This window comes from Humulus lupulus, chromosome 2, assembly GCF_963169125.1.
Source record: "Humulus lupulus chromosome 2, drHumLupu1.1, whole genome shotgun sequence".
Lineage (NCBI taxonomy): Eukaryota > Viridiplantae > Streptophyta > Magnoliopsida > Rosales > Cannabaceae > Humulus > Humulus lupulus.
The window spans coordinates 123,886,731-123,905,186 of NC_084794.1; the positions used below are offsets into that span (position 1 = coordinate 123,886,731).

At 39.5% G+C, this 18,456-nt stretch overlaps 1 protein-coding gene across 1 annotated transcript; it reads left to right on the forward strand.

Moving 5' to 3' along the window:
* The first annotated feature begins 3,464 nt into the window (after nucleotides 1-3,464).
* LOC133818459 (uncharacterized) lies at nucleotides 3,465-4,191 on the forward strand. Its single transcript, XM_062251346.1, has 2 exons — nucleotides 3,465-3,681; nucleotides 3,904-4,191. Exons 1-2 carry the CDS (start codon nucleotides 3,565-3,567, stop codon nucleotides 4,018-4,020), a joined length of 234 nt encoding a protein of 77 aa, XP_062107330.1. The 5' UTR covers nucleotides 3,465-3,564; the 3' UTR covers nucleotides 4,021-4,191.
* Nucleotides 4,192-18,456: the final 14,265 nt, after the last annotated feature.

An 18,456-nucleotide genomic window follows, 5' to 3' on the forward strand; every position in this document is an offset into this window, starting at 1 on the left:
ACTACCTAGAACCACCCTAAACGGTGTTTGCATCCCTAACGGCCACATGGTCGCAAAGGCAATATGATAATAAAAATTAATGAGGGAAAATAAGGAATTGACCAGAAAACTTATTGAAGAAACTTGAATTCGGAATTTGTTGATGTACAGGCAAGAACGCCGACAGAAACTTAGTTTTGAACTTGAGGAGGCGGTAGAACAGCTTGTTGATGTTTTCAGAAGGGTCGTCCGGGGCAAAGTCATCCTCTTGATAAACAAAGGGCGGCTCCTTTGGAAATAGGTGGGCTCGAAAATGCAGCAAACATCAGAAAAGTTCGTCTGCGATTTTGGACATTCAAGAGTTCTGCTCTCTACACTCTGGTTTGAGAATTTAGAATCAGTAAAAGTGAGGAAAGGAGCCCACTGGGGTATTTATAGGAGAAAAATCCCATGTTTGATCCAATGCTCCATACGGAATATCCCCAAAAGATCCACATCCGACGGTTTCGGATAGCACAGGTGCATTAACTAGCCCAATCAAGTGCTAAACTGTGGTTTCGTCAATTCGCGATCCGCACCTATCTCATCCAACGGTCTGCATTGAAAATCCCAAGACAATCCTCATCCGACGGTTCTGGACAATGTAGAAACATTAAACAACCCACTTGAATGCTAAAAGCACATTTTCATCTAGATGGGCGCTTCGAGAAACGCGCTGACATCCATCAGTCACCCAGGACATCACAGGATTTTTCCCAGGCTATTTGGGCACGAGTGGTACAAATGTACCATTTACCTGGAGACACGTGCCTAGGTCAGTGGGAATTTGAAAGGTCAGGGATTAACCAGTTGGCCCCAAATGAATGAACCAGGACTTAGGTAAATGAACTAAGACTCAGGTAAACGAACCGGGAAATAGGTAAGTGATCTTGGAGCCAGGTGATTGAACCAGAACAAAGAAGCAAGTCTCCACCGCGCGAACATGAATGAAGACTTGGGGGATAAATGTTGCCCATTTTTCCACCTTGAACATGTGGCATGGTCAAACGAGGTACATGGGCTCTCAGGAGAGGCCCAGGCCCAACTAGGGCCCAACGAACAATGAGCAACCAAACCCTATAGACCCAGACCATGCTAGGCCCAATAACTAGCGAATAGCACAACCGTAGTCAGGAGCCTGGACATGAGATGTAGGCCCGAGCCAACTTCACGAGCACACCCAATATCTATCCTTTGGGATTTAGATTGTGCTGGTAGACGGTCCATTCCAGGAGACGGATCCCATCATGAGGGATCCGGATCTCAACACTTCGACTCGCTATCAAGATATGTCTTTCAATCTGTCGCCGCTAACTAATGTTTGCCTTGGTGAATGAACCCGGGTCTTGGTAAATGAACCTGAACCTTGGTAAATGAACTCGGGTCTTGGTAAATGAACCTGAACCTTGGTGAATGAACTCGGACCATATGTCTAGGTAGAATAAGACCAGTTCTTCATGCAGCTGACCTGTCCCCGAGAAATCCGACATTTGGTCTCCTCAACTAACCCGCAGAAAGGGTACGCATGGAACGTACGATGTTCCTAGGGATCGGTTCTGCCACTACTCTGACAGATCTTGTCCCCCGAGTCCCCCTAAGGGCTCATGCGCATCTATCCGTATCATGTATAACAGGCAGCTGTAAGGCTCTACCATCCTTAAGCCGATCCAGTGGGCCTAGACTAAACCATCTGTAATCATGTCACACACTTGTATTATAGCTCCATTAGAGAGCACTTTCTTATATCCTTATTGGGCCCGGATTAGTCTAGACTAAGCCACATGACCACCTATAAATATGGTAATTTGTGTACTGTAGTAGGGATACAATTTTCTCATGTATGCATAAATGTTGCTGAACTTGTAGAAAACCTCTATTGTTAAACTCTCTAAAGCTTAATACTATTGACTCGTGGACAAAGGCTCATTAACGCCCCAACCACGTAAAAATTGTGACCTTGTTTATTTCTCTTCCTTTCTTTCTAGCTCTTATTTCTCGATATATTTGTAGTTTCTGAAAAAATCAGTAAACAACACTATAGATTATTAAGAATTTCTTGAAAATTTGCAGGATGTCGTAAATAACTATAAATATATACTGTCATATAAAAAGGATTACTGCTTACTACCCTTTAGAAAATATAAATACTATGAAACATGTTAGTGAGAACATTCACAATAGTTCCTTCATCCTATTATTTATAAGGGTTTAATTATCAATTTTTTTTGGGATTTTTCTTATTTACCACGTTTTTAAGATGATTACTATGATTTAGTTACTAAGTTTTTTAGTTTTTAGGATTTTTAGTTAATATAGATTTTATATTTTATATTTAGCTAATTTTTAATTAAAAATTATATCAAAATTTAGCTTTTACTTGATTTAAAATTTAATTAATTAATTTATGTTAATTTTATATTTATAGTTTAATTAAATATAATTTAAAATTCTATATTTAATAAAAATTAAGAGTATTTTGACAAAAATTAAGTTCAGAGATCTATTTTAAATGTTTTTATAAAATATAAGGTCTAAAAATTAATTTTTTAAAACACATAATCTAAACGGGTAATAGCAAAACATATTGTACAAAATAATAACCTTATTTAAAATACATCACAAAAATTCATTTTCTTCTATCTTTTATGCAATTTTTAAAATATATTATATGGTAGGGGCTTCAAAAAGAGCCCTACCAGTGAGGTTCTTTTGTGTTCTGGACCCGTAAATAATTTTCGTCGCGATTTTTTTTATGACCATGTATATTGTAGTTATTTAGAGCATCCTGCAAATTTTCAGAAAATTCTAAATTATTTACAGTGCCGAAAACCATTTTAAAAAATAAGTTGTTGCACTCGTGGCTAATTTTTTTCTGCGCGTAAAAACATGTTTGAACGTGCTTTTTGACACTGCAAATTATTTTAAATTTTCTAAAAATTTGCAGAATGTTCTAAATAACTACAATATACACGGTCATAAAAACAATCACGCTGAAAATTATTTACGGGTCAAAAATACAAAAAAACTCGCTCTTTTTGAAACCCTGCCATAGTTCCTCCTATATTATAAATCAACTTCTTTATTTTTTATATCATTGAAATATTATATTTGTAATATATTTTATTCATTTTGAATATAAAAAATACAAAAAAAAGAGATATTAATTAAAAATGTTTAAAAAATAAATAATGTTCTACGTGTAAAGATTTACTTTAGTAAATATATAAATATTTTATATTGTACAAAACATAAAGTGTTATTTTAACGATAAATATATAATATTTTTTTTGAGAAAACTATATTATTGTTATTGCTTTGACGATTAAAGGATAAAATCCCAAGTTCATCGACAAAAGCAAGGAATAGTTGCCGCGTAGATTTTTTAAATTACCGCTAACCACATGTTTGCAGTGTGTCTAGAGTATATATAAGGCCGTCAAACCCGTTCCAACTTCACATTAACTTTCTCTCATTTTTCTTTTCTTTCTTGTCTTCTCTCTTTTCCAGGAAAACGTTTTCTCGAGCTTTATTTCTTTTTGATCTGCCATGAAAAAACCAGGTCTTTTAGCGGCCTCAGTCGCCGTCGCTTCTGCTTCTGCCTACTTTGATTCCTCTTATTCTTCAAGTTTCGTTTGCAACCCTTCTGTTCAATTTTCTCACAAGGTAAGAAATTTCAATTTCAACTTCGACTATTATTTTGTTGTTTATTTGAAAATAAAAACGCTGGATTCTTCGTAAGATTCCATCGAAAGAGAAGACTTGAGAGAAAAAAAATTGAAATTGGAGAAATTGGGGAGATTCTTTTCTTTCTAATCTGGTTTAATTTTAAGCAACCCAAATATATACAGAATATTTGAATTCGTAAGACTTTTGAAACTGTTTCAGGGAGGAGAAGGAGAAAATAAGAATTCATCGGGTGAAACGAAGATCTCAAAGGATAAATTTGCCCCAAGGTTTAATGGGTTGAGATTTATTGAGACGCTTATCACTGCTCATAGATAAGGCGTGGTCGATTGAGATGAGAAGGGTTCTTCCCCATATGAATTTTATGTTTTTTTTTTGGTTACTTCGTCACAGAAAATTATATTAAAAGGATTTTTCATTTTCATTTTTCTGTTAAGGTAATATAATTTTTACCACAGAATTGAAATGTTTGAGGGTTTTCATATGGTATCAGATGAGTTTTTTTTTTTTTTACTTTTCTTGCTCTGCTTTTTGCCAAGGTGTCCCAGCCTCACATTTCCTCTCTTTGTCACATTTTGAAGATTATTATTTTAAAAAGAAAAAAAATCAAATGGTAGAAAGATTGAATTTTGTATGAATTATTAAAAATAAATTGCAGCTGAATTAGCAAATAATAGATGCAGATAAAATAATAGAGGCCAAACAAAACTGGGAATCAACCTTTCCGTGAGGGTGACATTATGATACAAATAATAATAGAATAATGAAATAGTATTCATAATGTTTCTTGCGAGATTTTAATAAGGAGGGAGATCCTCAACATTTTTTCTTTTTCTTTCTTATTTTACTATTCAAATAACCTTATCTTTATTTGTTTATTTATTTTAAATTTCTGGTTTCTAGAAGGGAGGAAGATTAAGAGTAATTAAGGAAGTCTCCTACATGAGACTATTTCAAATTAAGAGAATACTCTGACTCGTTTTCTTGGAAAATATGCCTTTAATTCATTAATTTTTATATCTACTGGTGATGTTACGTTAAGGGATTTTTCTTCTTCTCATCGATAAACCCCCTTTTTACCTTACAAAAATTGTTCCCCGCCAAAACTAGTATTTAAGGTGAAAAAGGTTATAGGCAGTGTTTAAGTTAAGAGACCCAGTGGAAGTGGCTTATTATTTATTTTTGGGAATTTGCTCATTTGGTATTTTATGTTTTTACAAAGTATCATTTTGGTACTCTCTGTTTCAATAATGCTCATATGGTATTCTGTATATTAAAATTATATATATTTGATATCATAGACTCAGATTTAATAGATAAAATTTTGTCAATATGATCAAACTGTCATCAGTTATATGTAATTAAGTAATTAAATTTAAATTTGGAACATACATAATTGACAGCAGTTTGATTAAATTGGTAAAATTTTATTAATTAAATTTGAGTTTAGAATACCAAATATGTACGATTTTAAAATACAAGGTACCATATAAGCATTATTGAAAACAGTAAAATTTTATTAATTAAATTTGAGTTTAGAATACCAAATATGTACGATTTTAAAATACAGGGTATCATATAAACATTATTGAAAACAGAGAGTACCAAAATGATACTTTGCAAAAACACAGGTATCAAATAATTACTTACCCATTATTTATTTTACCTAAAATAACTAAAAAGTTAATTTAGAGAGCAACTTCTCTATTCATGTCACTATAAGCATATTTCTTATTATTTTATCTAAAGTACTTACAATATTATTAAAATAATCGTATAGGTGTAAACTAAAAAGTAGAATAGAGGAACTCATACATTTTGGAGCATAGTTTTTTTTTTTAAAGGAGAGTCCTTCGGAGTTTCTCAATTTGTAATACTTTTCAAAGTGCAAAATTAGAGAAAGGCATAGCCATATCTCATTTATATCTGTAAATCCTCATATATACACATAGTAATAAATAAAACTATCTGTACATTAATTGAAAAAATAAAATGATAATTATTTTTTATATCAAATGTCATAAGCAAACACACCCAACTTGATTTCTAAACTTTTTAGTTGATAAGGGAAGAGAGCAGCATACTACATAATTTTGAGACAATTGGACATGTTATATGTTCTATACATACATTTTCAAAAGGATATAGCTTCAGCAACATCAACTCTATTGACAAGAAAAAAAAATTATTTTCAATTAATAATTTTTTTTTTGGATGATCGCACAGTCATATTTATTATAATATAATTATTGGATAAGAATGATGGCTTACGTATAATCTTAAGGAGCATTTCAAGTACTATTAGGTTAAACTTACATTTCCATAATTTTGAAGAGATACAAAAAGAGTGGAGTTCATTACTCCTAATGTGCACTCAAAGGAATCCAGATAATATGATCTTCAAACTTTTTTCCACTAAAATTTGAATTATTTTTGTGAAAGAGAAAGTTGATCATCTTGAGACTTTGACCATTGTTATGGCCCCAATCCCCTTTATAATTCGATGCACCTCATACTTGTTATTGACAATACATTCCAACCTCATCATCAAGCTCTATTTGGAACCCGAATTTTATGAAGAAAATTACAAGAACCTTAGAGAGAATTTCTCATTCTGTCGGTCTTCTTTAAAAAAATAATTAATTTATAGCTGAATTTATAGGAAAAAAGAATGAGAAAGACAAAAGTGGAGTGAATATAATATAAATATCAAGTCTTTTAAGTTTGAATTTTACTTCTTTTATAAATAATTAAAATTAATGTTGCTAAATTGATATGTAAATCAAACCATAAAACACCTAATTTTTAAAAGAAAATCTATTTAAAATGTGCGGGCAGATCTTAGCCATTCGATTGAGAAAATTCGTACGCTGAAATGTGGAAAATGATGTTAGGAAGTTATGGCACTTTTGGTTTATTTTTATTCATTATTGTGACATTGATTCCTAGCTCACTTATCTTTTATGGTTTGGGTGGGTGAGGGAATTTTCTCATCCTCTTGGCATATTCTTTTTCTTTTCCAAAGCACGCTATGCTTTTTTATTTGCTATGACACAAGCCTTCTTTTTTGGCTTTCATACTCGTTTATGGATGTATATGAAGTGATTTTTTTTCTTCTTTTAATTGTTATAACTATTTCCAATTAATTGCTAAAAGATTATGTGCTTTATAAAACTGTATATATGTTAAATGAATTCCATACAAATTAGGACTCTTACCCGTGTTGAAAGATTGTTTTGCAGAAGTTTTAAAATTATACTTTGCAAATTGATATATTAAAAATATTATAATACAGCTTAGATGTTAATTAGACTTTGTATTTAACTTTGTGAATTATAATTATGTCATTAACTGATTAAAAAAAATTAGATTTTCCTATTTAATGAATAAATGGTGTGGCTGTGAAGCTTCTTCTAATATTTTATTTCTTAACATCCACAGCCGCAAAACCCAGCAGAAGCTTAATTCATCATTAAATATTGTAACAATATTTAAAGAACAAATTATTATGCTAATTTAGATTAAAATATTAATTCATTATAAAATATAATGTACTAGTATAAACAAGCAATCAAGATCATATGGAGTACGTCACGGTGCATATCTGAAGCATATTATTGTGGGTTCCAGATTTGAATGGATATGTTGCACTCAATTGCCAAGACGACCATTCAATATATATATATATATATATTATTCTAAAATCTTTTGGTCCACAAATTTTTAATTTTAATCGTTTTTTATTCTTTTATGTTAATTTTAATAGAATATTTTTATATTTAACAGTAGATTGTAAACATGACTTAAACATAAATAAAAAAATAATTAAACAAATTAAAATATGATATTTTTTAGATATTTTAGAATGATAATTATTTAAAAATAATAAAATCATACATTTTATAACTTAAATTATTACACCAAAATTTCGAGAATAGAAATTATGATCTTGAAAGACATCATTTACGTGGATTGGGTTTGACAGTCTCACTCGGTATTAAGACGACGACGATGGAATTGCTAAGCTCGGAACTATGTGCGGTCTCAAAGATGTTTCGAGGTTACTAATTAAGCTCGAAGCTACAACTACAAGGGTTCAACATTTGTATAAATTCCTGATTTATTTGTACTGGTGATTGAGTATCAGTCAGGAAGGTTCGAGCCTGGGCATTGCGAGCTCGAAGATGATGATCTCGATAAAGTTATCTGCTAAGGATGAGGCTTATCAAAATGATGAGCTCGTGATGTTGGTCGACCTCGAAAGAATGTAAGTTAAATGTTCGAGATAGGTAATCGCAAGGTCGATAATCTAGTTTAAATACGGTTACGGTTTGAAAATCCCTATTTCTTGGGGATTTGTTGTAATTTGATAATGAATCCCGATTATCATGGGATATTATGTAATTAATGCATTTATTTGTATTTATTTGAAATTTGAATTATAACTTCCTGAAATAAGGGGAAGATATTTTGTAAACCAGTCTATAAATAGACTGGAGAAATTCATTTGTAAGGACGCTGAATTTGGTATTGGGAATACTCTGTGAAAATTGCTTTCTAAAAGCTTTGAGAGAATTCCACCATTCAATAATATTGACTGGTGGACTAGACAGATTTTAACTGTTGAACCACGTAAAATATCGTGCGTTTTTATTGATTTTTCTAATTCTGTGTTTAGTGCTCTTCTATTCTAAGTTGACGAAAAATGACCTCAACAGTTTGGTGCTTTCATTGAGAGCATTAAGCAATACGTTGAACTGTTTAATCAGAAACCTCCTGAATCATCAATGGCCGTCGCGAACAACCCTAGCATTGGTGGGTGACAATTGCCTCAAATACCAGAGGAGCAAACTTCCCACACTGAAGACTACCCACGCCAGCCTGGAAAGCAGCCCATGGATAACCCGGACCCTGAAGAAAGAAGTGATTCATCCGATTCCCAAGGGCTGCTTGCTCCCAGGCCTGATGATGATCCCTACTATAATCCATAAAGATATGTTCCTATTGTGGAACAGGAGAATCGCCAACTGCGCAAACAATTGGCAGAAGCAACAAGGCGAAACAAAGAGCTGGCCAGACAGGCTGCTGAGGCCAGGCACCACCTCGAAGACCTAGAGGACGTCCTCGAGGGAGCACGACTGCTAGGAGAGTTGAGCAAGGGACCCAACAGGTTCAGCCGAGGCACTAGAGAAACACTCTGGCTGAAGCTACCGACAACTCGACTGTGGAGTTGTCAATAGGGACCAGGAATAACCGAGCTCCTCCAGTAGCTCGGAATCCGAATCTCGAGACAGTAAGGAACAACTCAGAGCCTGTCCGGGCCAATTATGGACCGTCTAGGCCCAACAATGGGAGGCAGCCACCGTCTCCCATAAGACATCCACCATCTCCTATAAGACACCCCTCACCAGTTCGAAAGGCCCCACGAACTTTGCTACATAGGCCATCAAGCAGTGGTAGTCGGGATGGAAACCGTCAGGCCAGACCCGGACAAAGGAATGAGAGAGAGGCTGCCCGAGAACTCAGAGCTCCCCAACCTTCAGGAAGCTAGGATTCAAGATCACAAGCGGCTGGAGCAAGGAGGCCAGCAAATGACCCACCTCGTAATCACCGAGCCTCGCATCCGGAAAGAACTGTAAGCTTAGTAAGCGGGAGCTCAGATTACACCCGGTCTGTAAGTATATATAATACCGGGCCTAGAAATACTGAGAATTGGGGGAATCATCCCGACCTTCGGGATCACCTAAACCTTAACCGGGGGCAAGCTAATCCCACAAAACCGTATTTGCAAGACCATTTGAGCGGTCAAAAACAGTCGGCCTAAGGAGATCATAATAACCCTATGCCGGGACAAGGAGCTCGAGTTTTCATAAACAATAACCAGCTCCCTCAAGTTCAAGCTCGACCCCCAGTAGATCTGGTCCAGGAGAGGATTGACCATTTGGAAAGGGCATTCAGGCTCTTGCAAGATGAGCGAAACAGAGATAAGGCTGAAGAGTCCGAACTCAGAGCTCGAGCCTTTTGCCCCACATATCTTCAGTACCCCATTTCCGCAAGGGTTTAGGACACCCACGTAGCACCATTTGATGGGAACACAGATCCGTATAGTCACCAGAGCACCTTCAATACCATCATGCGAGCCAACAATGTTGCCTATGAGCTTTGATGCATGCTGTTTCCAGCTACTCTTACAAGACTGACGAAAAATTGGTTCGAGAAATTTAGAAGACATTCAATCTCGTCTTGGGATAAATTAGCAAAATAGTTTAAGAAAAAATTCAAAGCTATGGTTGGCGTTAGGCCCGAAGCCTCGGCCTTGACTAATGTCCGACAACAGCAAGGGGAGTCACTGAAAAGTTACCTTACGAGATTTAATATAGAAGTGGCTCGAGCCCGTAATATCGATGATAGTGGCCACTTAATGGCTGTCCTAGCTGGTATACTACCAGGGAGTCCCCTTTGGGAAAATTTGCAAAGAAAACCCATAAGGTCATTAACTGAGTTCAACCGGAGGGCCCATAGGTTTGTTGATGTAGAAGAGGCGAGATCAGCATTAAACATGACCTCCCAGCTAGTAACTACAACGAAAAACATTAACTCAACCTCGACCTCGGCGGCCCCATCAACATCAAAACCCTCTATGGATAGCCCTTCTAAAAGGAAGAAAAATGAAGGGAATAACCCCGAGGCTGACGATGGGAAAAAGAAGAAGGGAGACAAGTATTTCTCCGTCTACACAGTGTATACCGAGCTCAATGAGACTCGGGAAAAGACATTTCTTGCCAATGAGAATCAGGAGCCATTCAGGCGACCTGACCTAATGCGGAATCAGAAGGTAAAAAAGGACTCCAATAAATACTGTAGATTCCACAGAGACATCGGACACACAACTGATGAGTGTCGACAGTTGAAGGAAGAGATCGAAGGATTGATCTCAAGGGGATATTTCAGACAGTATGTAAGAAACCAAAATTCCAATCATGCCTCAACAAGTCAAAGGGAAACAATTGCACAACCTGCCCAAAAGAATAACTCCCGAGCACGGGAGGATGAGCGACCTCCTCTGATTGATGGAGAAGATGTAGTAACCATCTCGGGGGGACCTCATATTGCAGGATCGGGCAGTAACACCCAAAAGAGATATGTTAACGAGCTACAGACTGGAGATGGTTCTCCTTACAAACCTGAACCACGAGCTCCAAAGTAGAAAATGGTTGAAACTCAGCCCATCACATTGACTGAATAGGACGCATCACACGTCCAGTTTCCTCACAATGACCCCCTCGTCATCACTCTTCAACTCGCGAATAGGAGGGTGCGCAGGGTCCTAATTGATAACGGGAGTTCTGTGAATATCCTTTACAAGGCCACTCTAAAAAAGATGGGACTCACGCTTCGTGATTTGAAAACATGTGCAACGACATTGTACGGATTTTCAAGAGAAGGGATTGCCTGTACGGGATCCATTGAACTCCCCGTGACCTTGGGAGAATATCTAGTCTCGTTAATCAAGATGATGGAGTTCGTGGTGGTGGATACCCCGTCGGTCTACAACATACTGCTCGGGAGACCCGCCCTGATGGGGCTGGGGGTAATATCATATGTCAGGCATTTGTCCATCAAGTTCCTGACTTCTAGTGGCATCGGGACGTTGAAGGGAGATCAGCTCGTAGGAAGGGAATGCTACAACATTTCCATGAGAGGAAAGAATCGAACAAGTGCCCAGACACTTGTGGTTATTCAAGAGATGGACAGATCTGTCTTCGAGATAGAAGATGAGATTGACCCTAGAGTAGAAGAAAGGGCCGATCTTGAACCACTGGAGGAGCTTGAAGAAGTGGAGCTTGATGAAAAGGATGCCACGAATGTGGTAAAAATAGGCAAGAACCTTTCTGAAAGGTCAAGATAACAATTAATTTGCTTCTTGAAAGAGAACCAGGATGTGTTTGCATGGTCGCAATCAAACATGGTAGGAATTAGTCCGAATGTCATAAGCCATCCACTAAACATTGATAAGAGCTTCCCCTCGAAGCAGCAAAAGCGAAGGCTCCTGGAGAATGACAGAAAGAAGTCCCTTAAAGAAGAGGTTGAGAGGTTAAAAGCAAATCGCTTCATATGAGATGCTTTTTATCTTGATTGGATCGCCAATCTAGTGTTAGTCCTAAAACCAAATGGCAAATGGCGAACCTGTATCAACAATTCAGATCTCAACAAGGCATGCCCTAAAGACTGCTTCCTTTTACCTCGGATATACCAGCTCGTAGATGCCACTGCAGGTCACAACATCATGTCATTCATGGATACTTATTCTAGATATAATCAGAATGCCATGCATGTACTGGACCAAGAACATATGAGCTTTGCAACCGATAAAGGACTACAACGTCATGCCTTTTCGGCTAAAAAACGCTGGTGCCACATACCAAAGGCTGGTAAATAGGATGTTTGCTGAACAAATAGGGAATAACATGGAAGTTTCTGTGGACGATATGTTGGTCAAACCTAAACATAACAATAACCATGTGGATGATCTCGCTGAGTGCTTTGCTGCACTTCAAAAATACAACATGAAACTTAACCCACAAAAATGCTCATTCGGAGTATCTTCGGGTAAGTTCCTTGGATTTATAGTAAATGATCGAGGAATAGAGGTTAATCCAGACAAGATCAAGGCATTGATAGACATGCCCTCACCTTGAAAACATAAGGATGTCCAGAGCCTAACTGGACGAATGGCGACCTTAAGTAGGTTTATCTCGAAATCTAAAGAGTGGTGCCTTCCATTCTTTAACCTTTTAAGAGGGGGCAAAAAGTTCGAGTGGTCAGAAGAGTGCGAGCTCGCATTTCAAGACCTTAAGAAACACCCCGCCGAACCACCGATCTTGTCTAAACCTATTACATGAGAGATTTTGTACTTATACCTTGCTACAATCGAGCACACCATTAGTGCAGTACTGGTACAAGAGGATAAGAAACTACAAAAACCTATATACTACGTTAGCAAAAGATTATTGGGGGCATAATTGAGATTCCCATTAATGGAAAAACTGGCTCTGAGTCTAATACATGCATCTCGAAAGCTCCGACCCTACTTCCAAGCACACCCTATTCATGTGTTAAGTGACCAGCCACTACGGCAAGTTTTGTCCAAGCCAGAAGCATCTGGAAGACTGTTGAAGTTGGCTATTGAACTCGGACAGTTCGTGATCACTTATCACCCGAGAACGACAATCATGGGACAGGTTCTAGCAGATTTTATTGTCGAATGTACTGGGATCTCCAACGACGAAGTTGTAACCCCAGCCCGCGAGTTGTGGAAACTTTACGTCGATGGATCCTCTAATGAAAATGGATTGGGGGCAAGCATTAGATTAATTACCCGAACAGGAAATCGTTTCCACTCGGCTCTGAGGTTCGGCTTCGAAGCGTCAAACAACAAGGCTGATATGAGGCGTTACTAGAAGGACTTCGAATAGACAATGAGCTTAGAGAAAAGGCTATACATTGCTATAATGACTCACACTTGGATGTTAACCAAGTCCCGGGGGAGTATCAGGCTCGTGGTATAAAAATGGCTGCTTACTTAGAGAAAGTAAATGCAGCACTCGGACAGTTTGAGTTCTACACTATAGAGCAAGTCCCCCGGGAGCAGAATTCAAATGCAGACGCATTAGCCAGGCTCGCCACAACTAACGAGGTTGATACACTGAATGTGTTCCCAGTAGAATTTCTACCAACCCCGAGTATTAACGAGCTTGACGAAGAAGAAGTATGCATGATTGAACCTGGATGACCCCAACAATAGACTACCTTGAAACCGGCAGTCTCCCAGCAGACCAGAACGAGGCTAGAAAGCTAATGTATCAAATTCCAAGATACACTATTGTAGAAGGGAAGCTGTATAGAAAGAGATACTCTATGCCATTACTTCGATGTGTAACCCTACCCGAGGCAAAAAATATTTTGGAGAAATCCATAAAGTGTTTTGTGGAGATCACAATGGGGGGCATAGTTTATCGAAGAAGGTGATAAGGCAAGGGTACTTCTAGCCCATAGTCAAGGCGGACTCGTTCAAATATGTCAAACGATGTGATAAATTTCAATGGTTTGCCTCAATTCCACGATCTCCACCCATCGAGCTCACCATGATGAGCTCCCCACGGCCATTTCCAGTATGGGAAATTGACCTCGTAGGCTCCTTGCCAACTAGAAAATGTGGAGTAAGGTATGTTGTGGTCACAGTTGACTATTTTAAAAAATGGACCGAAGCTGAACCCTTGGCCACTATTACCTCGAAAAAAGTCCTAGATTTCGTAGTAAAAAATATCATCTGCAGATATGGGGTGCCCAGAAAGATAGTATCAGATAATGGGACTCAGTTCGACAGTGATCTGTTTACACATTTCTACCAAAAAATGGGATAATAAAAAGTTTATCCTCTGTGGCCCATCCCCAGTCAAATGGCCAGGTTGAAGCAGTCAATAAGAATTTAAAAAGCTCCATGAAGAAAAGGCTAGAAGAGGCGAAGGGGAAATGGCTCGAGGAGTTACCTCAAGTCTTGTGGGCCTATAGAACCACAACACGGACTTCAACAGGGCATACTCCTTTCTCCCTAGCTTATGGATGCGAGGACATGTAACCAATTGAGGTCAAAAGCCCAACAATACGACGTGATGTGTACAATCAGGCCTCAAACCAATCTTAGCTCGAAGAAAGTCTAGACCACATTGAAGAAAGGCGAGATGAAGCCCAATTGAAAAATGTTGCATACCAGCAACGAGCTACTAGGTATTTTAATAAGAGGGTTCGAGACAGAAAATTCAGATTGGGAGACCTAGTGCTAAGGCTCGTATTCTTAGCCACACGAGACCCGTCTACTGGGGTACTTGGACCTAACTGGGAAGGGCCTTACAAGATTGAGTCTATTATTCGACTTGGAGTGTATAAGATGGCGAGGCTAAATGGAGAATTGGTTCCGCGAGCTTGGAATGGTGAAAATCTACGACCTTATTATTAGTAATGTAGGAATGATGTTTTAATTGTAACCAAGCAAGTGCTTGATTTTTATTTTTCTTCTTAATTTCGTTCAAATAGTTGTATTTTCTTTTTAGTGTTGTACTTTTTTTTTCAAACCCTCATAATTTAATAACCTACAATCACACTCATAGGATATTAAGGGGGCATAAGTAGTATACAATCATACCATAGGTTTTAAAAAATATAACATAAAGAAAAAGAAAAGTAATGTTTGGATTATTAACCCGACATGAAAATTTATAAGTGTATGGATCATTAACCAAACACGTGAGCTAAAAATGTCTAGGTTATTAACCCTGTGAATACCAACATTCCACTTGAATGTGGCCCTGCCTCATGACCCTCAAAATATAAGTTTGGCATGGAGATAGACTCACCCACACACCCTTGCGCCTTGCGCCAAGGGGCCTCGCGGACACCGTCTCACCCACACACCCCTGCGCCTTGCACCACAGCCTCATCTTGCGCGTAGGGGCCTCGCGCTGAAGGTCTCGCGATGCGCATGCTTCATCTCACGCCGAGGATGTCGCGGGGTCACGTTGAAGGGGCCGCGGGGTCGCGCTGAGGGACTCACGAGGGTCTCTTGAGGCGCACGTCTCATCTCGCGCAGAGGGAGTCGCGAGGTGCACGCCTCGTCTCGCATCGAGGGTCTCGCGAGGCGCACACCTTGTCTTGTGCCTAGGGTGTTGCAGGGTTACGCCGAAGGTGTCGTGGGGTTGCGCCGAGGGAGTCGTGAGGGTCTCAGGAGGTGCATGCCTCGTCTCACACTGAAGGTTTCGCAGGGTCGCGCCAAGGTAGTCGTGAGGGTCTCGTGAGGCGCATGCCTCATCTCGCGCCGAGGGTCTCGCGAGGCACACACCTCATCTCGCACCGAGGGTGTCGTGGGGTCACGTCGAAGGTGTTGCGGGGTCACACTGAGGGAGTCGCGAGGGTCTTGCGAGGCACACGCCTCATCTCGTACCAAGGGTGTTGCGGGACCATCCTACACTCCTATTGTCGCATCTCGTGCTGACTGTGTCGCGAGGCACATGCCCACCTACGATGCCATACCTTGTGCCAATAATATGCACCTAGGGTCGAGAGGCCCCTCACGTCTCATTTTCATAGGGCCATCTCGCAATGTCCTTGATTGCCAGGTATCTTGGAATAACATATAAGGATTTCAACACTTGAAGCCCTTGGGAATAAGGTACCTGGCGAGGATGAAAACCTGTGACTCGAGGAGCTTGTACAAGTGCGGAATGCACCTACAAACCAAGAGGAGTTGGAGTACGGACACGATGTACACACCAGAGAAGTAGTGGTCGTACAAGTAAGGTACCTGATGTGGTCCTTATTAGCCAATCTCTTACACTCGTACTAAACAAGTAGCGGAGGTACATCCAGGTACTGAAGTTGAGGTGCTCCAACAAACTCTCAGCATGTACTAGAACCGACCACCACGCTCCTAGCACCACTACAACCTGTAAACTGCATATGTAGGGTTATGTCCTCAGGGACTACAATGTACTAAGAGTCATTAGTGCTCTACTATAAATATGACCTCCCTTCATCTGAGAAAGGGGGGAATTTTTTGGGAGAATTTTGTAACAACTCATTGTTAATGGAAATAGATAATCTACATTCTCTTTATTTTTCATTCTAAAATTTTAGCATTTACATTTTGTGTTCTTGAAATCATAGGAAAGTTTTCTTGAAGTTCATTTGATTTAAATCTACTTCTTTTACAACTCACGAAGTTCTTGATCTAACTGAGTTGATGAGTTCTTGCTGTCAACAGTTTGGCACCGTCTGTGAGAAAGATAAGTGCAAAGACATTGTTCTTCCATTGATTTCGGCAAAGAAAGATGCCAAGATGCTCTAAGCGACTGAGAGAACCACGAGAGGTGGAGGTCCACGTCGACGAAGATCAGCTGAAGGCCTCCTTGAAGAATCCTCCACCACCCGAAAATGTGGATGCACCAAAGGAACCCATGGTTCCTGGAGATGAAAGGGAGGCTTCGTCCCCAGTTGTCCAGCCTGATGAAAACCATCCAAGACAATTGGCTACTCCCGCAAAAGAGGCCAGAGAGTTTCCGCCCCCAAGTACATTCCATAAGCTTAAGCTCTAGGTCTCAATTTTACGAAGAGGAGATATGCAAGTTACAACAAAAGAACTAAAGGCTAGAAACCACGTTAGAAAATATGCAAGAGGTGTTGAATGACCTGCTTACAAGGAAAATCAAGCGTGCCTCTTCCTAGATGAAAAGAGAAAGGCCAAGAGGGTGGAGAAACCACAGTCCTTGTGGACGATGGGAGGACTCGACTCTCCACTAGTAATACCCCTCGGACAAAGCAGCATGAACGTCCCGGACAGGCGAAGCAGCCCCAGAGTCCAGGGTAGAAGAACAATGCTAACCCTCATAACGAACCCTCATAATGAAGTCGAAGTCACTTCAAAGGGAACACCCTCAGAATTAATGGAAGAACTCAACAAGAAAAGGACGAACGAGAGGACTACACCTCCTATAGCTCCCCAAGAAGACAAAAGGAAAGGAAAGGCTAACCCATCCAACTTGAGAGACTCCTTGAACAAAAGGAGACAAGACCTAGACACCGAAATGTGGAGCCTCTAGAGCAAGATAATCACCATGTTTAGAGGGCAAGCTATCGGCGACGAGTTTGATTACGAATCACCCTTCATTAGGAAAATCCAAGCTGTTTTGGCTCCCAGCCAACTTCAAAGAGCCTCACCTGACCCCTTATGAAGGAAATACGAATCCCAAATACCATATGGACGTGTTCAATGACCTAATGAAATTAAGAGGAATTAATAGCAGGGCTAGATGCCACTGCTTTACTGTCAAGTTAAAGGGACTTGTGTACAAATGGTTCAAAAGACTTCGGCCAGGGTCCATCAGGTCTTGGAAATTTTTTTCTGATGAATTTCTACAACAACATCATGCCATGCGCGATTACACTATGCCAGGCACTAGCCTCGCTAATGTGAAACAAGGAGAAAATGAGAGTTTAAAGAGCTATATTCACAGATTCAATATGGAGGCAGCCAAAGTAGGAAGCTTGACCCATGGAGAATTAAAAATGGCCATTACGGCCGGAGTACGCCCGGGTAGTAAGCTGTGGGATAACATGCTTAAGAGGGAGGTCAATGACTTAGACGATTTCTACGAATGGGCACAAAAATATATTCGTGTCGATGATGGTCACGAGAGCCTTAAGGCCGGAAAAAGCAGGTCCCCTCAAAACCCTCAATCCGGGAAGGCTTAAGTAGTGCAAAGAAAAAGAGGGTCTATGAAGGGTCGAGAGATGATCGGCCTCGAAAGCCCCTATGCATTGACGAACGCAAACATGCCCCTACTCCTTTTACACTATCCTAACGCACGGTAGGGAGCATATCTTCATCACAAATGAAAATCAGGTCCCTTTCAAGAGGCCACCGTCAATGAAAAAAGACCGATCAAAAAGAGACCCCAGTAAATATTGTCAATATCATAAAGACATTGGCCACACCAACGCAGAATGCACTCATTTGAAGATAGAAATCGAAGAGCTTATACGCAGGGGAAACTTGGGTAAATACGTCCGCAAAGAAAACCAAAGACTGAAAAAAGGAGTACCCTCTCCACGGGCACGAGATGTAGCCCTAGAGGTGCAAGGATAAGTTAGGACCATCTTCAGAGGGCCAGGGTTCGGAGGCGAATCAAGGAAGGGGCAAAA

Coding starts and splice junctions, on each gene's coding strand:
- LOC133818459 (XM_062251346.1), top strand. CDS start 3,565: ATGAAAAAACCAGGTCTTTTAGCGGCCTCAGTCGCCGTCGCTTCTGCT. Junction 3,682..3,903: donor CTGTTCAATTTTCTCACAAG/GTAAGAAATTTC, acceptor AAACTGTTTCAG/GGAGGAGAAGGAGAAAATAA.